The following is a 24,367-nucleotide window of genomic DNA, read 5'->3' as shown; positions in this document are numbered from 1 at the left end:
CTCATCCCGAGTGACTTCTAAAAATTTTCATTTGAATTTTCACTTGTGAAAAAGCGGACATCCCATACAATTGTCTATACGGAGTGTCACTTGTTCTTCACTCGTGCAAGGTGACATGTCTCGCGCTATTCACAAGGTGATTCACAACTAAAACTTTTTTTTTTGGTGCGTTCGCGCAAAAGCGGTGTGAAAACGGTATGAAAACGAACTTATACGATCTTCGACGAGCTCTGCTAAGGGACAGCTGGAGGAGCCATTGCCAGCCATTGCTAGGTTGCCGAACAACCCATGTTGTCAGATTAGTAGTCGCAGCTGGACTGCAGAGGTCGCGGATAAGGCTCCGTGGAAAGAGAGCCCTTATCTACAAATTTACATAAATAAAAACATCCGTTGAACATTTCATTTATTTGTATTTAATTTCTTTGTGCATCAGCAGGCTTTTTTTTTTTAATTTATCCAGTTGATTTGTTTTCCGTTTGTCAGGCCGTGATACATTGGGGGTGAACTTTTTAAACTTCAGTCATTCTACAATGAATAAGATTCTTCGCCTAGTGAAACTCTTAGCCGATCTGAGTTATAGGCTTAATTTCTTGCGCGCCGGCTACCGAGAGATCATTGAAATTTAATCCTGAAATCTTAAATTTTTTCGGCATTTCCTCAGCTTATCTGAGTAAGGGTAAAAAGACTCTAACGAAAAGCGTTAGTCGCCTATTGCCTCTAGCTCTCTTCTATAGCTGGCTCACGGATGTAAATAGGCATTGAATTGATGGTGGATCGAAGGAGCGTATAATGTAAACGTGCTATTATCTTACGAAATGTATACACCATAATAAATGCCCTTAATATGTTTTTCATTACGTCCAACTCAACATACGGTCACTTTAAAATAAATATGTAATATTTGTATGTCAAATGTTATCTGACAAATTTACATACCTTTTTGTTGTATTTTTTAGTCATTTAGCTATGGTTTTTTACTATTTTACAAATATTGCGTTCGTTGCGTATGTTTTATCTTAAACGAATGAATTAAATGTATAATTCCACCAATAAAACTAAACAAGCTGATTGTATTTTGTAAACATATATACGAATGGACATACGTACTTTTATATTGGCGTGAACAAATATTGATACGATCAAAAAAATGTGTATTTTCAACTATTATCCGCAGTATGAGTACATTGACTGTTTTCAATATGTATTGCATAATTTTCTGTAAACACATCTATCAGTTATGTGTCCTTAATTATTTGTATTCCTTGTACATATGCATTAAGAGGACCCGTTCGATAGCTGCTTTTGAAATTTATAGTTGAGTTCAATTTTAAGAAAGTAAGATAAGAATGAATTTGTGATCAAATGTTTCTTAATCGATACTTTATTGCCTCGTGACTTTTGTATGTACATATCTACAGCGAGCTCTAACAGTATCAATCTTACGTGCATTGATCTAAAAGTTGGAAATAAAAGCTGATAGCGTTGCCTTCCTTTTTAGGTAAATTTAAAAAAATCTTTTATAATAAAGAACAGAAAAACATTTTCATACTTTTTCATAATAATGTTAACTTTTAAAGGACTTGAAAAAAATAATAGTCAAGTTTTCAAACTACCCAAAAATTTTAAGTTCGTAGAGGGTCGGGAACGGGTTTTAACGGCCAAATAGGTCTACATCATTTTTTTTTAAAGTTGGCAATGTTATGATTTCTGTCAGAAGTTTGCAACGCAGTGAAGGAGACGTTTCCGACCCCATAAGTATATATTCTTGAACAGCATTACTAGACTAGACGATCTAGCCATGTCCGTCTGTCCGTTTCTACGCAATCTAGCCTCTCAGTTTTAAAGCTTTCGATATGAAACCTTCCTAAAAGTCTTATTTCTGCTGCAGGTAGTAAAAGGTCGGACAGAGCCGGATCGGACAACGATATTCTATAGCTCCAATAGGAATGACCAAAAACAAGAGAAAACGCTTAAGTCGATGTCCTCGACTATTAGATACCCGTTACTCAGCTAAACGGAGTGTGAGAGGGATGGAGATATGCTTAAAGCAACTCTGTTTTTTTTTCACTAACACACCTAGCCTAGCCTGTAGCGCCATCTATTTTCTTCTATAGCTCCCTGGGGTTGAATTAATCAATATTTATTTAATACTCAATCCATGTTTCAATCGATGGTTTGTGTTGTATTGTATTGTTGATAACTGCTACTAAATAATAAATATTAATGATCTGATCAAACACATAAAAAAAAATATTAAAAACAAGAAAGAACGCTATAGTCGAGTACCTCGACTATCAGATACCCGTTACTCAGCTAAAGGGACCAAAGGGAAATGGAGATATGCAAGCATCAAAGCGAGATTGAAATACGCCACCTATCGGCGGTAGACAGATTAAGGCGTTATGGGCGTCAGAGTGGGCGTGGCAAATTTTTATTTGGGTCAATCGATAGGTATTGACGAGACCAATACAGTTCAGTTACAATTTTGTATCTAGCATTAAAATAGTGGGCGCCACAGGCTTGGGCAGTCTGTGGGCGTTAGAGTGGGCGTGGCATATTTACGTAACAAACTTGCGCTGCGCACAAGGCTACGGAATCTAAATCTGAGATCCCAATTCTCTATCTTTGATAGTTTCCGAGATATCCACGTTCATATTTACGATTTTTTGAAGTTTGTGGGCGGTTTGTGGGCGTAAAAGTGGGCGTGGCAAACTTTTTTTTTATCAATCGATAGGTATTGACGAGAACAATACATATCAGGTAAAATTTTTATTCTAGCATCAAAACTATAGGAGCCACCGTTTTAGGCGGTTTGTGGGCGTTAGAGTGGGCGTGGCACTCTACTGAAACAAACTTGCGCTGCGTAAGAAGCTCAGGAATCTGCACGCCAAATCTCAATAGCCTAGCTCTCATAGTTTCCGAGATTTCAGCGTTCATCCGGACAGACGGACATGGCTAGATCGACTCGGAAACTCGTCGGAAACGCTTCCTTCTGCCTGTTACATACTTTCCGACGAATCTAGTATACCCTTTTACTCTACGAGTTACGGGTATAATAAACATATTTCAAGAATCGACAAATGAGTCAAAAATTGAATATTGTCTGTAAAGTTGCAAAGTGTCGGCACTCTTAAGTTAGATTTCTATACGCGTGTGTTTATTTCTAGTCTTTGCTTTTTAATTTAAAATACAAATATAATTTGGATTCGGAGTTTTTCTGGTGGATTATGCTCCTGCAGTTGATGTAGATGGTTCTTACTGGATTTGTCTACTTATTTTGCTCTCTACTTAATCACGTCGATTTTGTATTTTCAAACTGAAACTGAAATAATAACTGAAATTAATGTACAAATAAACTTACTATTTCGAGAAGAGCATTTTGGTCTCGCGCGGAGGCGAACCACTGTACTAGCTGCGCCGACATCACGTGTTCTCTTCAGTTCTAGGATTATATGTATTTTTTTAATAATCTGGCTCAGTTATAGTTATTTGTGCGTTATTTTTGGCTTGTGAACATTTATTAACTAATATTAATATTATAACAATATATTTTTATTATGGTTAAATAGTAATAGAACAGTGATTAAAGTTTAAAATCAGATTAATTAACTCAAAAAAAGAAAGACACAATGAACTGTCCGCCTCGACCCCGGATTGAACCCACACTTGCGGCTATAAGCTTCCATAACATATGTATAATGCGCAGCCGTTAGACCCTTAAGCGATTTTTTCTAAGTTCCAAAGAACAATTTCTCTAGCCATGGCCGTCTGTTCGCTGAGATCTTGGAAATATTTTGCGACCATATTTTTTAATATTTAGTAAAAATTTAAATATTGTTTTTGTTATTAATACCCATCTATGTACATGCCAAAAATAGTTCCAATCGGACTATTTATTAAAAAGTTATAAAACCCAATAATCCGTATATAGCAAATTCAATCCAGATTGCACGCGTCATACAGCAAATCGGCATGCAGCGACACTATAGGCTAGGTGGCGTGAAAACAGCTGATTTGCTGCAATCATAGCTCCATCAAGTTGTCTCTTTTTTTAATCCAAATTTCATGCAACAAGCTCTTTGTTTCTTTCAGTTACGGCACGATGTTCCTAAATAATCGAGCGAGATGCACTTATCCCTTTTTTAAACATGTAAACTAAAATGAGTGATGGCAGTGATGGACATAGCTAAATTTGATATTTAAAAGCAAAAAACTATAAAAATAATAAAAACACTAATTTAATTTTGATAATGCAGTACCTATTATAGAAATCACCCTTTTTCAAAATGGATGTTACTTATAAAAAATTAATCGTATCCTAAACATTTGTATACTTTTTACTACATTACATTTTAAAGTTTTAAAAGTTTTAAAGTTAATTTTTTTTTTAATTTTTGGAGATTAAATATCCGCTTTATCTATTTATTGACCTGATTTCCAACACCACTAATTTTACACCACTCAATTTAATTTACATGTCCCCGCCTGGGATAAGAATTAAAGTTAAAGTTGAAAAACACGAGCTTTAAAAATCCGCCAAAAATTCAAATTTCCCTGATTTTTGGCCGTACCCAGCTGGGATGTAAACTTAAGTTGGAACTCAGTTCTTTTCCAATTTTTACGATTAGTACAGCCGATTTTCGTTGTTCAAAATTCAAGTTGTTCATCCTTGTCAAGCTCCAGCGCTTCCGTTGCTTACCAATCAAATTGGTCTGAATTGCAAACTTAAGCTCTGATATATTGATTGGGTGGATACAAGTGGAGATAAGAAGAAAAAAGGCAGAAATTTTACGTTCTGAACTTAAACAACTGTGCCTTTGCACAAATGTCAGTGACATATGACGTGACGGCAAACCTTTACGCGACAACCCTCAAATCACACCTTTTGTTTCTTTTAATTGTGTAATTAATAATAAGAGCACCATGCAACGAGGATATTTAATTTTTACTTTGCTAATAAAATACCATCTTAGAACGAAAAAACTTTCAATTGTTTTCAGATTATAATTGTAGTTATTTTCAATTAAAATAATCGCTATATGATTTATAAAGACATAATACTGGTGAAATTTGATCATGAATTCGAGTATGGATAAGGCAAAACACTTTTTCGCTGAAAGTGGTATCTTAGGACCCACCAACTTTAAGGATTCACGTGACTTGATTCGTAAGACCTCAACAATTCACATTGACACTAGCCTAAAGAATCAGGTGAGGGCTAATCTTATTTTCATAGATTTTATGCCCAATTTTATTTTCAACACAGATACGAAAAACTTCATTATGTCTGCGGTCAAGGGTTGGTAACGAAACTAATACATTAAACAGCTTCGATGATTCCATACTCAGTCTTCAAAACGAAATCTATAACATAAGAGAAACTTTAGTCAAGGGCGAGACTAAAATTATAATTCTGCGTACTGAAATTGGCAAACTAAAGGTAAGAAAAGTTTAAATTAATAGTATGCATATAACCCCCTAAAGGGTTAGCTAGATATCGGCGTCTTTTCTATATACAAAAAAAGTCTTATTACAACTTTTTTTGTTTATGCTTGGTATTTCCACGTTGTTTAAAAAAAAACCGATTTATTGGCATTTTATTGGATTTTAGACAATTTGAATCGGATTAAACAAGTGTTTTTTTTAAATCTTTTGTTTGGCGACACGATAATTTTTTTTAGTAATAAGCAATTCGGCACTTAGTATTACAGAAATTAAATCCAAATACAAAAACCATTCTTGAATAAACACGGTTCCGAGAATGTTTTATTTTTTAAAAGACTTTTTTATCACGTTCATTCGGTATAGGGCTTAAAAGGTTAACAATTACTCTTTCGATTTTCCGAACTGGATCCACCTACCGGAGAAAACTTTAGTTGCTCATACATTTTTTATAAATGGTCCGATTTGAATTTTGGAGCGTTATGGGCGTTAGATTGGGCGTGGCATATCGGCATTGTGCTGAACAAATTTCTGTGTGCTTAATCCCAACTCTCCAGCTCTAATAGTTTCCGAGCGTTCACATGGACAGACAGACGGACGAGACTAGTAGGACTCAGCAGTGGATTCCGCTGAATTTGCTTTGCATCTGCTATTAAAAGTTCGTTTTCTTAAAGGGATATATACGCTTATGAACACACCCATTTGGATCGCTTAATATTATCATTTTTTACAATTTAACCCTGTGAAGAACTTACATATTTTCATTAATAACCAAAGCAAGAAAACGGGTTTTACATCTACAAACTTTAAAAAATGTTTATCTTCGGTTGTACTTACCGGACCAACTTAATTTTATTTGCGTTTTCTTTGTTTTATATTATACACATTTAAAATTTGGTTTTGGATTCATAACTCCTACAATCCATTGTAACTCTGAATTAACAAGCCAGTCTTTTTTGTTTATTTATTGGCAAGCGGCTCTTTGTTTCCTTTTAAATAAACTTTATTTATTTATTTATTCTCAGGCTAAAAGGCAATTGAGAAATTACCTATAGCCTATGCTTTTCATTGTAGCTATAGCTACTGTGTTTAAATAAACTTTAAATTTGGAAATATTCGCTAAAATCGAAATCGGAAATGCAAATTCAATAAAAAGTTAAATTTGACAAAACAGTAAGACCAAAGAACGAATAGCCAATAACACGAAAATAGTTTTGGTTGGAAGAGAATCCTAAAGCAACCCATATTGATTTCACTGTACATATTTCTTTCTATAATTTTAGAATATCTTCTTTAACTTAATTCTATTTTTACAGCAAGCACTTCAAGCGATAATGCATGTCCAAATGGAAGCTCGAAACTACTCTGAGGAAACCATTGTGAAAATTAAAAATCCCACTCCGAGTCTTTGCCTATTTTGCCAACCTATAAATATTCCCATATTTCCAAGCTGCAGCCCACCGTTTACCAATAGAAGCAAAAAAGATAGTCCAAATCAAAAAGTTTTAGTTGAAAGAATGAACAACATAATCTGGAATAATGGCAAATAAAAGTAATGCATGAATTAAATAATATATATAATAATTTGTTGTACTTTTTAAAAGTTTGTTTTGACAGGATAAAATAAATTGTGTTGTTCTTTGCCGAAGCAGTCTTATTAGAATTATTACACTTTATTGAGGTTAGCTTTATCTATTACATTTGCAATAATAGCGTAATATATACAATAAATTAATAACGGTTTTATAACATATTTTGTATACTAAAAAAAGTTTAAAAACTTAGTTTCATAGAAAGCACTTCGTAAGGTTAGGGACAAACAAGACGTGCACTCATCCCTGAAATTAAAATTACAACTGGAGCATTTCAAATTGATGTACATATAACTAAATAACAAAGTACAAATTAAAACAGTTCGAGAACTCTATTATTGATAGTATTAGTAATAACTGAAAATTCACTATTACTAGATTATTTGAACTTGATTACAACAATGTATCCTAACTCTATGAATAATAAATTATAATTTTACATATGATATTTAGCTAGTAGAGAAAACGGTTGAGGCCTCCAAAATTTGTTGAATGGTAATTCTTAATTGGTAAATATAATTTCCAATTGTAAGCAGTAGCCTGTATTTTTATGAGTACATCATTTTTTGATCGAGCCATAAATTATTCCGAGAACAGAAATTATGGTTCTGGCTTAAAATGTTAATATGATTAAATAAAGTAAATAAATGGCACCAGCTCGAACTTACTGCGGAGCTTCCGATAAAGCCAAGACCAATTTCTTATGACGTAAACTTTTAATTATTTCTCCATCGTTTGAAGATACAGCCATTTGACAAATAAAATATTTTATCATACAAATTCTTTCAAAAACCAAATTATATTCTGTTTTTTTTTTAAATATCAATATTCTGCAATAAGAAATATTTTCTGTACGAAAATGGATTTTATTTCTAGAATCCCAATTTTACAACACAATTCGTATTATAACAAGAAACAAGAATATTGAGACAACCTAGGGATGTCTCTATCTGCCGTATTTGTGTCCGTTCTTATGACAAATATGGGAACCTTCGCCAAGTTTGATTTTGCTTTATCCAAATAAAGAAGAAAGGGGGAGTTGTAGAAGTAAAATAAGATGGTTTTGAGTTGTATGCGTATATGTAAAAATCAACGAAGTAATCCTTATCTTACTCTTTTTATGAATTTTAATAAATAAAAAGGAAGCTATGGGACACCTAGTGATGCTGATCAAGAGTATAATAAGAGGTGCCCTAGAAATCGCCTAGCGCTGAATTCGTTTAGAATTTCGGAAGATCACGTTGATCATACTAATGGCATATATAAATAAAATAAGACTTTTTATAAAATAAATTAGTAGTAGTACAATTTGTATAAGGGAATTGAATTCTTAACTGACAATAGAAACCAATATTTGAAGACAATGACATCAACTAACTTTTTGTACCCGTTACTCGAAGAGTTAAAGGGTATACTAGATTCGTCGGAGAGTAGTTAACATGTAGAAGAAAGCGTTTCCGACCCCATAAAGTACCTATATTCTTGAACGGAATCACTTGCCAAGTCGATCTAGCCCATGTGCGTCTGTCCTTATGAACGCTGAAATCTCGGAAACTAAAAAAGCTAGATTGTTGGGAATTGACTTCCAGATTCTTGGGCTTCCTGCGCAGCGCAAGTTGGTTTCAGCAGGGTGCCACAACCACTTAAACCCGCACAAACGACTATAACACCCGTCAAGCGCACACATTTTAAAATATTTTGTAAAAATTTAAATGTTATTTTGTTCCTATTATCAAGACCCATCTACATGCCAAAAATTATTGAAAACGGAGTAGTCATTAAAAGTTATAACCAAGTAATAGTCAAAATTTTGCAATTCAATCGAGACAGCACACCACATAATAGTTGAGGCCATCGAAAATAGCTTTTTCTTTTGTTGGAATAGTAATTTTATCCAATTACAAAAATTAAACACCAAAATTTGCATACCTCAAGTTATTAGCAGATTAAACCAAACATGTCTAGTTTGTTTTCAATTTAAGACTTAAAGACCTCTACTATAGATAACAAAAATTCATATTTTAGTTCCGAAATCAAAGGTAATATGTTGCAGAATACTGGTTAAAACTTAGAAAATAAAAGATGTTCATGCTAATGGTTTTGTTTGTCAAACAGCTGTATACAAAATAGGAGTATAAGTAGGGACAGTTGTAGACCCAAACCATCATGACTCACTGTTCTGAAGCGCAATTTAGTTTGCTGCAGACCTGAAGTTATTTAATTATTCTAAGTTATGCCTATAACGTCGAAGACGCGCGCTGTTTTCAATTTTTGGATCTCCCGGTGGTGGTGAAATGTTGCATTTAGGTTGTAGCTCAGCGGAATATTTACTCGTTGGTACATTATTTGATTCTTCGATTTGAACAACTTGGGCCCCGATAAGTCTATGTTTTTCCGCGCTAGTAATAGTATCGTTATCATCAAAATTTCCTAACATTGTATTCGGAATGCCACGGGTCCTTAAAAGATATGTGAATGTGATTAGAATTTAATGTATATTAAAAATTTACGGGCATACCTGCTAGAAGTTCGTGATCGCGGTCTTTGGAATTTTAATTGCAGTTGCGTTGGATCTGTGACATACTTTCCTTCAGCAGATTCCCTCCGACGACGTAAGCCTAAATAAATAAAACAATTTAATAAAAGTAATAGGGAAACAAAGCATTTCGTGTGGTGTTTGGCCCATATGAATTGTAATGAAATTTCATTTTGGATATCAAAGGATTGCAGTTCACGTAGTGACAAATCGCACAGGGATTGGTATTCACTAGCTCTCTTCTGTTCTTCCTCGCATCATTAGCAAGTTTAGCTTGATTTATAAGCTTGTCGGTACATGTAAGATTTCGATATATTTGGCATATACGATTTTACCATGAAAAGCAAAGTTGACAAACAAGTCAACCCTTACAATTAAAATTGGAAATAAAGACTGAAATAAAATCACTTTTGAGTGTCAAGATTCAATGGTTTAAAAGTGGTATATATGTACATATATAACCTATGCTATTATATGCATACAGAAGAGTGCAACATAACTTTTTCAACAAGTCATCGAGACTTCCTGTGTAAGTCCTGTAATTTTAATACCCGTTACTCGTAGAGTAAAAGTTAAAAAAAAAAAGTTAAAAAGTTATAAGCAAATGAAGTGTACAATCTTGGGAACAGACGCTTTGCTACTTGTATATCTTTATCTTCCTCGCCCTCCCTGAGTGCTCCCAGTACACTTAGTAATACTCTGAGTATCGGAAATGTGATAGTCGATGGCATCGACTATAGCGTTCTCTCTTGTTTTAATTGATCACGATGGGAGATTTTTTTGTGCGCAACTTTTAACCTTTAATACAATCAAAAACATGTCATTGTGTAACATTCGTAATCTCTCGACGAAGATACTTAGGTGCCTAAAAAGAAGGAAATAAATCTAAATAAATAAATAAACTAAGGCAATTGGATGATTCAAATCAAAAACAATCAATCAGGAGATAAGTTACAAAAACCAACTGTTAAAGAAAAAGGGCGATGGTACTACCTGCTATTATCATGCCCGTAGCTTTATATTTATATTTATGAGCCTTATTTCGTTTAAAACTCCGTTAAAAAAAACATAAATTAAGAGTACAATTTGATACAAAATTGTAATATTTCGACCAAATCTACGATACGGCAAATACACGATAATAGAGCTTAACAGAACTAACTCCAACATTTAAAATAAGACAAACCTGGGGTAAGATCCGTTATATTAGGAGGATATTCTAAACCAGTGGAGTATGTGTTTTTGCGAACAGGTATAGTATCCGTTACAGAATTTGGCGTGTCAGTTTGGGGATTGTAAGGGGTTTCCGGAAGGGCGTCTATGGACTCAAGTGCCTTAGATGAATTTATTGCAGTATCAGCACCCGCCCACGATGCACATTTTGATTGCCGTATTGGAATTTTGCTAGGATTTAATAGTGGAAGATCACATGCTGACTCAGTTTCCCTGTAACCGTCAGTGCTGCCTCCTGTCAACGGAGTTTTGGAGTCACCTGCATTGCAATTTGGTTGATCATTCAACGCATTGCATGATTCACTATTCCCATTTATCTTCAGGTTATTGACGCCGGAAGAATGTAAGCTACAGCATTGAGCTTCGATACGAGCTTCGGTTGTATCCTTGTAGATTGGTTTGGTAAATTTGTTGACCGTGCTTGATGGGGAAGCTATCACTGCAGCATTTTCTTCTATTTCATCACAGAAAATAAGTGCTTTATCAGAAAGGTCAGGGGCTTGATTTGCGGTTGGAGTATTTTTAATAGCTGCCAGTGCATCATAGTAAACAGAATCGTCCAGATGAGAGGTTTCTATGTAATGAAATGTAAAAAATATGTTACTACTTATTGATACCAACACTAATTGTATAAGTAATAATAATAAACTTTTTTTTTAAATATAAACATGGTTCATAAGAAAACAACGTTATGATTTAAAGCATCTTTCAGAGTCGGTACTAGATTTTAAGGGTGTAGCCAACGTTAAGTCGTTTTTTGGATAAAATTCTAAGCAAAACATTGTGTTAAAGCGTAAGCTACATAACATTTTTGTTATTTTGCAATGCAATTTTTCGCTGCTGGGATAATAATTACCTTTTGGAATAACACGAATTTCTAGTCGACCACTAATACAACCGTTGTTTTCTTGTACCGCTGAGCTTAAAGCCAAATTACTTCTCTGGCTAGCCGTTGTCTGTACTTTCCAGGGTTTATTGACGTCTTCTGCCAGCATTGCGTCAGAATTCGACTGAATCGGTTGGTCGTCAAATATATCGGCAACTGACACGTTAGGAAGGCTGCTTCGATGTTTCGATTTAGCTTGACTATCATTTGAAGCATTCAACTGAAACGTGTTGTCCTCCTTAAAAGGCGAAGGTAGGACACCCCTTGAAACTAAGGAAGTGGTAGGCTTAGCTTTGTCCAATGGAGTGATCTCTGAATAGGTTTCTCGAACACAAACATTCCTTGCTATATCCATGCGATATACCTAATAGATAAAATCAATCATGTTATTACACGCTCTTGGTTTTCTGCAGTATAAACGACATTCAAAATTGTATTTATCAATTTCATGTTTGTTAACTATTAATCGGTTGGCGGATTTTACATTAAAACACTTAAAATGTCTTCCAGTAAAGTTTCAACGGAATTACTTCGTTACTCCATTTACATTAATTTATTAAATATGCTTACTGTGTCATCAAATGCAGCTTGTTGCACAGCCGGTGGTTCCAAGTCTTTACGTAATACATTACCCATGGCAGGCTCAGACCAACAGTGCGGTATAGAGATTCTCAACGCTTCATAATTCTCGATTCCAGTTATGTTTAGTGTATATCTATGATGAAAAAATCAGAGATCATATTTATGGAACTTTAAATGAAAAAGATCGTTCTCTTGCAGATCGTTCGTTAAAATTGTTTTAAGAAATATTAAAATTTTGTTAAGTTTTTATTTACTTGCGTATATGGACAATATATAGCTGCTATAGGAACGACCGGATAAATAATGTCAAAATAATACATAGACCGATATATTTCGTTTTCGGTAAACATGTATTGTACCTTTTTTTGACAATATAGCTTAGAGTTGTCCCTAGATCGCGAAAAACAAGCAACTATTTTTACATTAATTCTACACTATTGGGTACCTATTTGGCGTCGATTAGGTAAGTAGTAAATTATTACTTTCCAAAAGTATTAAATTGAAACTTTTTAAATACAAGTATTAATTTATTTATTTAATTGGTTTAAAAATAGTACCATTCAAGTTGTGGACTTTTCAATATTGAACTAAAACTCTATAGTTGGGCCTTCTATTTTTAGTTATAACCGTTACTCGTAGAGTAAAAGGGTGTACTAGATTCGTCGGAAAGTATGTACCAGGCAGAAGGAAGCGGTTCTGACCCCATAAAGAATATATATTCTTGATCAGGATCACTAGCCGAGTCGATCTAGCCATGTCAGTCTGTTCGTAAGAACGCTTATATTTTGGAAACTGTAAGAGCTAGGCTATTGGGATTTGGCATGTAGATTCTCCATTATATTGCTGCTTGCATATCTCCACTTCCCTTTGGTCCCTTTAGCTGAGTAAAGGGCATCTGATAGTCGAGGTACTCGACTATAGCGTTCTTCCTAGTTTTGAATCTACACTTTATGTTAAATTCTGCCTACGGTATGCTTTTGATACAACCGGTAATAAATCTTAACTTTTTGTTTTTTTGGTGCATAATGATTTCAGTTAGAAGTTTGGAACGCAGTGAAGGAGACGTTTTCGACCCCATAAAGTATATATCTATTCTCTAACAGCGTCACTAGACGAGTCGATCTAGCCATTTCGGTCTGTCCGTTTTTAAGCGAACTAGTCTCTCAATTTTAAAGCTATCGGGATGAAACCTTCTCAAAAGTCTTTTCCTATTGCAGGTAGTATATAGGTCGGTAGGAGCCGGATCGGACTACTGTATCCTATAGCTCTCCTAAGAATGATGGGACAAATAATGAAAAGAAATTTTTTTAATTAAAGATTTTCAGCTTTTTGACATTATATCACTGTGGACGGCAGTCCACGTAGTGACGAAGCGCACCGAGAGAGAGGCGACTACTATACATACATACATATGTATATACACGAAAAAATGAAAATCTTCTGTAAAGCTTCGATCGTAACAAGTGATACATAAATAGAAAGGTATCGCAAAAACTAAAAGGATTGCACACCAAGACATTAAAAAAATCAATTTGTTTGTAGAGAAAGAACGGTGAAAGTGTAAAGGAGAAGATTTACAAAATTTGGTTTGTTGGGGACGTTGGCTCAAAATTATTAGTCTTTTGTATTCTTACTCATATGTGAAAATCAACTAAAAATAAATAAACTCCCTTAAGTTTGCACATTTGCTGAAGCGTGCCTTTACCTCGTTAAGAGGTGTTTTGGATTGATCTCTTAGGAATATATATTTTTTAATATTATAAAAAATAACATTTTATACAATTTAACTACTTTGTCATATAGCTGCCATAGAAAGGATCGAAAAATTAATGTCAAAATAATTTTACTCTTTCGAGTACACATTGATTCATTAAGAATTTCTTAGTGTTCGGGTTTTTTATTACTATTGAAAATCAAATTATGGAAGCAAATTTAAAATTTTTGCCCTGTTTTTAAATAAATACTTGACATATATTTCTGTTGGATCCCTTAGCAGTTTATATAAAATAAATTACGAGTATCCCCTTTGTTTAAACTTTATTGCCATAAAAATAAAACTCGGCTCAAAGTATAAAAACAAGAGAGAACGGTATAGTCGATGGCCTCGACTACCAGATATTCAAGGGAGTTCAAGGGAGATGGAGATATGCAAGCAGCAAATCGAATAGAATCTATATCTAGATTCTAGAATCTGTATGCATAATCCCAACTTTTTATACCCGTTACTCGTAGAGTAAAAGGGTATACTAGATTCGTCGGAAAGTATGTAACAGGCAGAAGGAAGCGTTTCCGACCCCATAAAGTATATATATTCTTGATCAGGATCACTAGCCGAGTCGATCTAGCCATGTCCGTCTGTCCGTCTGTCCGTCTGTCTGTCTGTCCGGATGAACGCTGAGATCTCGGAAACTATGAGAGCTAGGCTATTGAGACTTGGTGTGCAGATTCCTGAGCTTCTTACGCAGCGCAAGTTTGTTTCAGTAGAGTGCCACGCCCACTCTAACGCCCACAAACCGCCCAAAACTGTGGCTCCTTCAGTTTTGATGCTAGAATAAAAATTTTAACTGAAATGTATTGTTCTCATCAATACCTATCGATTGACTCAAAAAAAAATGTGCCACGCCCACTTTTACGCCCACAAACTTCAAAAAATCGTAAATATGAACGTGGATATCTCAGAAACTATCAATGATAGAGATCTGGGATCTCAGATTTAGATTCCGTAGCCTTGTGCGCAGCGCAAGTTTGTTACGAAAATATGCCACGCCCACTCTAACGCCCACAAACCGCCCAAGTCTGTGGCGCCCACAATTTTCATGCTAGATACAAAATTTTAACTGAACTGTATTGGTCTCGTCAATACCTATTGATTGACCCAAAAAAAAAATTTGCCACGCCCACTCTAACGCCCATAACGCTTAAATCTGTCTACCGCCGATAGGTGGCGCAATTTCAATCTCGCTTTGCTGCTTGCATATCTCCATTTCCCTTTGGTCCCTTTATCTGAGTAACGGGTATCTAATAGTCGAGGTACTCGACTATAGCGTTCTTCCTTGTTAGCTTTGATTCAGTGGTCGGCACACACATACCATCACAAGTTTGCCTTGCATTAGTGTAAGTGAAAAAACGCGAAGTAGGCGCGCAGCGCCTGACGTTTCTCTGTTTTGCACTGAAATTCTCTGCCGCAGCCGCAAAAAAACACACCGAAGCTGAGAAAAAAAAGACCCGAAGACCGATGCCGAAGTCATACGAACATCTACATTATACGTGAGCGAGCAGAGGATGGGCAGAACACTTCCCTATGCTTACTAGATAGGCCGCTGCCGACCCCTGCTTTGATCGTTATTGAAATCTCAGCGTTTATAATGACAGACAAGTAGATGGATATGACTTGATCGACTCGGCGAGGGACCCTGATACTTAATAGGTTCGAAAACGCTTCTTTCTACCTGTTACATTAAACAAAAAATCATTTTGTCTCTACTTATATTCGAGACAAAACAGAATTTCGATCATACTATAAACTCAATTAAGAAACATGTGTTTTAAATGTTGCTTTGTTTTTAAGTTATTAATTAATGCCACAAGCAGCGGTCATCCAGCGCACTATAGGTGAACACGAAAATTTTAAGTTTAAGTATATTTGTATGGGACTTACCTTTTCGGTCTGTCTTTCCCTTCGTTAGGAGTATTAGTTGATTTGCCTGTATCAGCGACGACATTATGGCAAAATTGTTTGGCTTCATTTGGGGGCAATGAAATATCCAGTTTAATCAATTGCTCCAAATTGGGTTGCGACTGCGAGGTGAAATGTACGTGGTATACTTTCATGTATTCTTGTAATTGCGTTAATACATTTTGAGACATGTGGCAACAATTGGCTTACAATTGCGCATGATTGCAATTATTAATTTAAATACTTCTATTAATATTTATGAAACTTATCGAAAGGGTTAATCGCGACTACAGGAAGACATTTTAAGCGCTCTGGATTTGTTTTTTAAATAGGGGTTATTTTACCTGTGGTTCTCTGTTCCATTCGTTGTCCGTAGTGTCCTCTGAGTCATCAAACTGGCTCTTCCACTGGGAAGCCAGTGTAAGAGCTCCGCCTTTGGTTACCTGTTGTAATGCTGAGACATTCTCGTCGTCTATTAAAGCGAATTGGGTGACCGAATGATCACCTGCAACACTGCTTCTGGCGGTGTTGCTTCCAGTTCCACCTCCACCACCTGTTGACCCACTATTGATTCTTTGAACTGAATTTGTGTTTGCGCCAGAGGAAGATGGTCTTAAATTGGTAGACGTTGCTGAACGGCGATTAACTTGCGGCATTACAGTCATTCCAAAAATTTGACAGTGCTGATTGATGGCAAGTTTTGAGGACGAGCTGTTTCCGGCAGCGGGACCAGCATTGGAGCTTGTAGGCTGTTGTTCTTGTTTCGTTGAAAACTCAGTCCCTTGCTGGCTATGGCCCCCCGTTGTTAGATCATGTACACTCATTGGAGGAGCTGTAAGCACACGGAGCCGCCCAAAGGTTGATTTCTGTTCCTCCGATGCCCGTTTGACTTCAGAGCCCTTTTCGTTTGTTACGTTTCCCGGTTTCTGCACTTGCTTGTTGGCGGAATCCGGCGAATTTAGCTGTTTCAGTTGCGATTTTTGGTGCTGTTGTTCCCCGCACAGGAAAGCCTTATTAGCACTCTCAGAGTTATTTGTATCGACGATTTTCTCCTCAAATGCACTCTTAGCAGCGACGTCAACTGTACTTTCGGACTCCGCATTTGGTTTTGTTGGTAAAAACTTAGTTGGTGCTTTATCTTCCAATTGTAGATACTGTAAATAAATTAAATGAATATGAAATAACCAAAATGTTGAAATTTTTATAACTTACTGAATTGCCGTACACCGGCGCGGAATTGTTTTGATTTGTTGTGGAAAACGATACAGCCCCGTTTTGTGGTTGAGAGTTCTTTGTATGAACCTGCACATCATGGCTTCCTATCCCAACCATTGGTGATTTGATTGGTGCACTTTGCATATTAGATATTGCAGCTTGGGAGTTCATAGCTAACGGGGACTGCTGCTGCATCATTCCTTTTGGTGTGATATTTTGATTATTTGCCGTATAACCATGTTGTACGTTGGCTTCTCCAGATGCTTTTGGTTGGGGTGCCAGTGTGGTTGCGTTGCAGTTTCTATCAACCTTTAATGAAGAATAACATTTTTATTTACATGAAGGGAGGTTTCATAATAAGCTTAATTTGCTGCTCTTACCTTATCTTTAATATGTAAGGGCTCGGTCGCTGTAATATGAGCGGTTTCGATATCACCTCTCTTCCGCACCTATTTGGGAATTTACAATTACATTCAAAAAATTCTTATAAGTAGGAGTACATACGTATTCCGTTCCGCTTGCGTTAGATGCTGCTACGGTCATTTGTGTTATATTCCCGTGAATGTAATCGTTTTTAGCAGGAACTGGTGGATTGCCTGATGTACTTATGTTGCCAATAGTTGCAGAATCCACTTTTTCCCAGTCGTAAGGGTCAGACTCCTTGACGCCGCGTCTTTTCATACACCGCTCGAATAACCCGATAAGCATCTGTAAGTGTCAATAATTTTATTTTTTAATCAGATATTAAATTCGGCTAGTATTTGTTTTACCGCGTAGTCCGGTCGATCTGCATAGGTAAGAGATTGAATATGCTCTAAAAATTGCTTTAAATCTGACGGCAAATGTTTCAACAGTATTCTGTGGTCATACTTTTCTTTCGTCAACCCAACTTGTTCCTTGTCTTTTATCTTTCGCCACGGCAGTTGTCCATTTACGAACTCGACGAGCATATAAAACAGAGACCACAGATCGTCGTGCCGTCCCATTTCCCTATTGCGGTGTGCATTTATAGAGGCATAGCGAACGGTGCCGCGAAATCCAGCTGCAGCTCTTGGACAACGCACTTCTCCAGTTCCAGTGGTGTACTGACGCGCCAATCCAAAGTCTAGCATATAGACGCGTCGACAATTATAAGGCAATCGACCCACGGAAAAGTTGCTCTAAAATGCAAAAGCGAGTCAACTAGCTAGTATATTTCAAATGGATCGTATCAAAATAAATATTACCGGTTTAATATCACGGTGAAGGAATCCCACAGAATGTATGGATTCAATGGCCTTTAGAATTTGTAACCCTAACCTAAGTGTTGTACTAAGCGAAAATGCGCCTCGCGGCTGAGCGCGGCGGAGCTCAGCTAAATTCTTTCCTTGAAGCTGCATTACCACATAGTTAAATCGATCATTTCGTCCACATCCGATGAACCGACATACGTGCTCCTTCCCCTGTAATTTCTTTAGAACGGCTACTTCCATTTTAAGCACCTGCTTAGGCTGGCGGGCGGACTCTACTTTAAGTGCGACTTGTTCACGTGTTATTAGGTCTTGTCCCTCGTAAATTTCTCCAAAACCGCCTCCACCGATTTTACGCACCACCTGCACGGTAGGAAACAAATATTATAATGTAGTTGCTGTGCATTTCAAATTTTTAAGAATTATAGAAGAAATCATGCATATCAAAAAAAAATGTATTTATTAGTTATAAGCAAAACTATTTCCACAAATACTTATTTTTAATAACACTGTGCTACAGAAAAAACTTTCATCAATAAATGAATACAGATTTTAGTGGCTTGGATTTGGCATTTTTAAATGTGTTCGCGAAAATATGCACCTACACACGGATTCGGAGAAGTTTTTTTTCTGGGTTTGCTAGTTAGCCAAAACCAAACTCAAAAAGTTTTAGTTTTCTTCACGGAGACAGAAACGAAAGAAGATTTAGTCATTATTTATATTTTAAGCATTTCTGCCAATATAATTTAAAACAAGAAAAGTCGATGGCCTCGACTATTAGATACCCGTTACTCAGCTAAAGAGTAACTGGCGCCACGTAGCCTATAACACCAACTAGCACATAGCGCCCCTAGCGGCTTGGTGGCGTATTAGTAAAAACAGCTGATTTGCTACTTGTGGTGTGCAATCTGGATTGAATTTGGATATAACTTTTAAATGACTTGTCCGATCTCAACAGTTTTTGGCATGAAAATGGCTATTGATAATAAGAACAATTTCTCATTTAAATTTTTCAAAATATTGTGGGCGCTTGACGGTTTTTAGTGTTATGGTCGTTTGTAGGCGTGGCACACTGCGGAAACAAACTTGCGCTGCGCAGGAAGCCCAAGAATCTGCATGCCAAATCCCATTCTAGTTCTTCAGTTCTCTAGTTTCCGAGATCTCAGCGTTCATACGGATAGACGGACATGGCTAGGTCGACTCGGCTGGTGATCCTGATCAAGAGTAATGGGTATAAATATAATTTATTTTGAAATTGGCTAACGAGCCATGACGCTTGTACTGATCAGACCGCTGGTACCGAAGATATGCAGCCTGCCACAGAAGTCACTTCAGTGCTAAGTCGGCTGGACTAAATTGGAACGAAGGTTAAGAAGCTAAGTTGGTAAGCTGGGTAACGGATATAAGGTAGTCGTTTCTTAATATAATTGATTTTTTAGACACAAAATACGATACTTTGCAACCTAAAAAACATTTTTGTTAAAAACGTTACTACATTCGCTGTGATTATAACATTAACATCGCGGCCAGACCTATGGATTGCAACAAGTCAGAGTACAGGGTATAAATGATATAAACCTGATAAAATATTATATTACTATTAATTCGAACCTTCTCCAAAAAGTAATTACAACTGAATTGCCAATAACTCATTTAATTAGTACACCTTTTGCTTGAGTCCATATCTATATGCAGTGCTTTTGCTCTGACCACAACTACATACATACATACGCATTAAATTAAAAACACACCTTCCAACGTTCCTTTACAACATGTCCCGGCTGCAGCAAATCTTCGGAAGTCATTTTGCAAGATTCCTTCTCCTTGGGACCTAGCACGACTCTGGCTCTTTCGGCAGCAGCGACCTGATTTTGGGCTGGATCAGGACCTGGATCTGGATCAGGTGCAGGGGTTGTAGACGATGGCACCTTGAAAGTCACGCGGCTGCGAACCCCTAGGCGGTTGTGCTTCGCTGGCAAAGTGGCCGACCTCTGCAGGACATTGGGGTATCGGTGCTCCTCTAGTGCTTCCGCGTCCGCTGCATTCACGCCCGAGCTGATGTGCTGCAAAAGACGGGACTGCAGGATGGCACCCGCGAGCGGCGGTGGTTTCGATGGGGGCGGTGGATGAAGTCTAAACAGATTCTTCTGGCAATCACGGCTAAGACTTATGTACTGCTCCTGATTGGAAGGAGGCTGACATGTAAGGTTGTGATTACCATCGCCTGGCGAGGATGCATTTTCGTCGTTTCTGAAAAATAAGAGATATTGCATTGAAACGCCTCGTTTTCTTACATATGTACCTACAAATTCATATCTTTTTAAACATGGTTTGGACTTACTGATTTGTGAGGCATCGTGTCCACCTCTTACTTAAAACATCACCTAAATGTACTGTATCATGTAACTATCTTTCGTAGGCGCTTCTAAACACCGCAAGGTAACAGTTTTTTAAACAAGTGTTACATGTTGGCAGCCTGGAAATTGGCCGAATGGGTAACAACAAAAGGTTGCGTTCAATCTCATTTTTAATTTAATTCCTAAATCGAATCAATCGGCCACAATAGGATTGCCAACAACATAAAAGATATGCACCTAGCAATCGATATTTAGCATAAAATATATAGGGCATTCCGTCGAAATGTTAATTTCGATGAATTGTAGCTGGCGAGCCATCGATAGTAACATTATCGACATTTTCAATGTTTTTTTCGCAAGCTATCGATCCTATCGCGATGGTTTTGAATTAATCGTAATGCACACCTTAATAGACCTCTGCACACAGCAAAGAATCACTGAAGCAAAAACAGCTGTTCGGTATAAACATACCGTATCAACTCCACTGTGTGTGAACGCCTCGAACAAAGGAATGGGGTATTTGGTATGGTAAATGGTATTTCGTACGTTTTAGCAGTTTTAAACATATTGTTGGCCGAAAGGAAATCGTCAAATGTGTTTAATTACTTCCTTTATCTACATTTTCTTTCATTTCTGTGATTACCCTGCTGAGCCAGCCATCAGTAACTTGTCAGATAATAAACTTCTCATGAATTCCTTTGGACTGGGAAGCTGCTGGTCTATAGCCATAGATATCCTATATTGTTGTTAAGCCTAGTTCTCCACAACTTGTAAATTGAATGCATTGAAACCCTAATTTTGTGAACTTTTTAGCTGGAAACGAACCGTCTAATTTCCTGCAGCCCGAGAATTGCGTTTGGAACAGCTAATTAAACAACTGTTATCTCCCTGTTGGCTCCCTCTATCACCACTTAAAAAAATTTGTTTTATTTGAAGATAAACTAAGATTAAAATCTATAAGCTAACTAATGCATTTTGAATACTAGCAGCTATGACATTCAACTAAGTCTATCGGAATTACCGAATCGTAGCATCAGGATCACTAGCTGAGTCAATCTAGCCATGTTCGTTTGTCCGTTTGTCTGTCCGTCCGTATGAACGCTGTGATCTCGGAAACTATAAAAGCTCGAAATTTGGGATTCCGGAAAACTAGAAAGCTTGCTACGCCCACTATAACGCCCACAAACTTAAAAAAAACGTAAGTATGAACGCGGATATCTCGGAAACTATCAAAGATAGAGAATTGAGGTTTCAGATTTAGATTCCTTAGATTTCTTAGTGCCAGTTTGTTACGCCACCATGCCACGCCCACTCTAAAGCCCACAACCCGCCCAAAACTGTGGCGCTCACAATTTTCATGCTAGAAAATAAAATTTTTGCTGAAATGTAAGAGTTTGCCACGCCCACTCTAACGACAATAACTCTTAAATCTGTCTGACGCCCACATAATATATTGGGATCGCGGGTAGGTGGCGCATTACAATCTTTGGTCCCTTTAGCTGAGTTACGGGTATCTGATAGTCGAGACACTCGACTTTAGCATATGCAGCAAATAGTGCTTCTCGCTCACTCTTACTCGGTGCTCATGGCCATAAGCGGAACCGAAATTAAAAAAACTTATTTTTTTGTAGGGGCCAGACGTAAATTTTTTAAAATTCAATTTGTACCTTAATTTAAAGAAACTAAAAAAAGTTTCTGTAACGTTTTTGGACCGAAAGCTATGATGTCGAAAACGGTTGTTTGAATATTAGCCGGTCATATAGGAGGGGCGTGTTGAAATTGATCGATTTATTTAAGTAAATCATAATGTTTAGTAAATGTTTATAAAAACAGTAATTCCACTTTTCATTTTCGTCCGTTGTTTTCGGTGTCATAGGAACGTAATTTTCTTACTTCCACCCTTCAGAAAGAAACATCCCCATTTTTATGACAGCTTAATATTCAGCCAAATAAAATGCCTAAAGACCATAATGTTCATGTTCTTGACTAGCCATTATTTCAGTAGTTTTATCTAAAAGTCCAAGCTAAGGAATATAATAAGCAGTTACTTTAACGTTAGGAAAAGTAGATGTGGGTAAAAATTCATATACAACAAAAATCTTAAGTTTTGCCCCATTTTCATATTATACTTTTCTTCCCTTTCTTAAAACTTATGGTGCTGTATAATAGGAGCTGCTTTGTAAAAACATTTTTACCTACCAAGCAAATATGGGCCTTAGTTTATTTGTTACGGTGTCATTAAGGATATAAACTTTTTTATCTAAGAAGTCCTTTTGTTGGTAATGTATAACAGGATTACAATAGTCGTCGCTTTTCTTTCACTTTTATTTCTTGATTTTTCGCACACTACACCAACATTAAACTATTTATGATTTGTTTGCTATTATATATTTAAGCATTTTCAGTAAAATAAAATACAAGTATCGATTTGTTAGCTTCTGTAAGCTTTCCATGCAAGCAAAGTTCCCTTTTAATTGAACTCAAAGCCAGCTGACAAAGAATAAGCTCATTTTTCCAGGCGGGGATTGCGCATGCTCCTTTCTTTGTGTGTCCTATTCGATTTGTCCGCTTTACATCGAATAACAACTTACTGGTTAGCGATCGAATATAAATTTTTCGAAATGCAATAAACTCATAACATACCTGAGGTAATCCTGTAAATGCATGTTGACTGCAGTATGGGTTGTTGCCAAACGTGCTTAATTTGGAAAGTTGTTTGCAATTACTTGTGCTCTGTTTTCACTGTTTTTGCAGGGCCTAAAAGATTGCGAAGAGGAAATTATACATTTTATTGCTTTGTATCTATATATTATCACCTTTAAGAATAAATGTGTATTTACACTTCATATAAATTTGATCACACTCAAAAGTGATGATATGTAATACAGTGCTCACTCGAAACTGTTCCATTCAATTTTGTATGAGTAAATGATGTAATTATTTAATGTTCTAAATTTTAATTGCAAAAGTACTTAGTTTGATGTCCTTAGGGAGTAATTAGCATTCTCTCTTTAGAAATGCATCATATATTTCAACGTATTTGTATATATGTACATGCAAAGCGAACGAATAACGATGTATGTATATTCAGTTATATAGCTTACTGCATTTTGCGTATCTATTTTATTTATGAATTCGTTTATTTACGTAAAGTAGGCAAGCGTGTGATTTGTTTGACTATTTTTAAATTCAGATTTAATTATAGAGGAGTTCAGCACGAACATTAAACGAATATCACTGCGGAACTAAAGTGATTAGATTATTTTCCAATTAAGTACATATTCCCACTTCACATTATTATTAATTTTTTAAAGCGTTCACAACGTTGATTAAAATTTAGCGTTTATAAAGATCGAGATCGAGTATGTATAAAACATTTTCCTATGCAATATCTTTAAAATAGTCTACGAAAGCTTTGACGAAACGAAAATTTTCTTTCACCGAAGAGTTCTCACTGAATCTTTCGGCATTTCTTTGCACCATATGTATTCATGTACAGTGAGGAAAAAAAATATACTACTACTACTTAGAAAATTTGATTTGGTTTGAATTGAATGTGACTTGAATTTTATCAAACTTCTGTAAAATAACATTGCTTGATGTTTTTATAATCCAACAA

At 36.2% G+C, this 24,367-nt stretch overlaps 2 protein-coding genes across 8 annotated transcripts; one reads left to right on the top strand and one right to left on the bottom strand.

The window, feature by feature from the left end:
- Positions 1–917: 917 nt before the first annotated feature.
- Positions 918–7,480, top strand: LOC119561989. 3 transcript variants are annotated; one of them, XM_037875398.1, is made up of 4 exons: positions 918–1,004; positions 5,001–5,211; positions 5,267–5,440; positions 6,759–7,480. In XM_037875398.1, exons 2-4 carry the CDS (start codon positions 5,077–5,079, stop codon positions 6,990–6,992), a joined length of 543 nt encoding a protein of 180 aa, XP_037731326.1. In that variant the 5' UTR covers positions 918–1,004; positions 5,001–5,076; the 3' UTR covers positions 6,993–7,480. The 3 variants fall into 3 exon arrangements, with proteins under 3 accessions (XP_037731326.1, XP_037731318.1, XP_037731348.1); XM_037875390.1 differs by having other exon boundaries at positions 934–1,173; XM_037875420.1 differs by lacking the exon at positions 918–1,004 and adding an exon at positions 1,363–1,498.
- Positions 7,097–24,082, bottom strand: LOC119561559 (tau-tubulin kinase homolog Asator). 5 transcript variants are annotated; one of them, XM_037875203.1, is made up of 15 exons: positions 23,853–24,082; positions 23,392–23,505; positions 20,143–20,641; positions 18,389–18,754; positions 17,933–18,322; positions 17,667–17,870; positions 17,543–17,611; positions 17,160–17,471; positions 16,292–17,101; positions 15,930–16,069; positions 12,260–12,404; positions 11,660–12,053; positions 10,757–11,377; positions 9,553–9,652; positions 7,097–9,493 (listed from the first exon to the last, which is right to left on the bottom strand). In XM_037875203.1, exons 2-15 carry the CDS (start codon positions 23,412–23,414, stop codon positions 9,256–9,258), a joined length of 4,311 nt encoding a protein of 1,436 aa, XP_037731131.1. In that variant the 5' UTR covers positions 23,415–23,505; positions 23,853–24,082; the 3' UTR covers positions 7,097–9,255. The 5 variants fall into 5 exon arrangements, with proteins under 5 accessions (XP_037731131.1, XP_037731290.1, XP_037731190.1 ...); XM_037875362.1 differs by having other exon boundaries at positions 11,063–11,377; XM_037875262.1 differs by having other exon boundaries at positions 11,741–12,053.
- Positions 24,083–24,367: the final 285 nt, after the last annotated feature.

The sequence above is a fragment of the Drosophila subpulchrella genome, chromosome 4, assembly GCF_014743375.2.
Source record: "Drosophila subpulchrella strain 33 F10 #4 breed RU33 chromosome 4, RU_Dsub_v1.1 Primary Assembly, whole genome shotgun sequence".
Taxonomy (NCBI): domain Eukaryota; kingdom Metazoa; phylum Arthropoda; class Insecta; order Diptera; family Drosophilidae; genus Drosophila; species Drosophila subpulchrella.
This window is presented reverse-complemented; position numbering and strand designations above follow the sequence as displayed.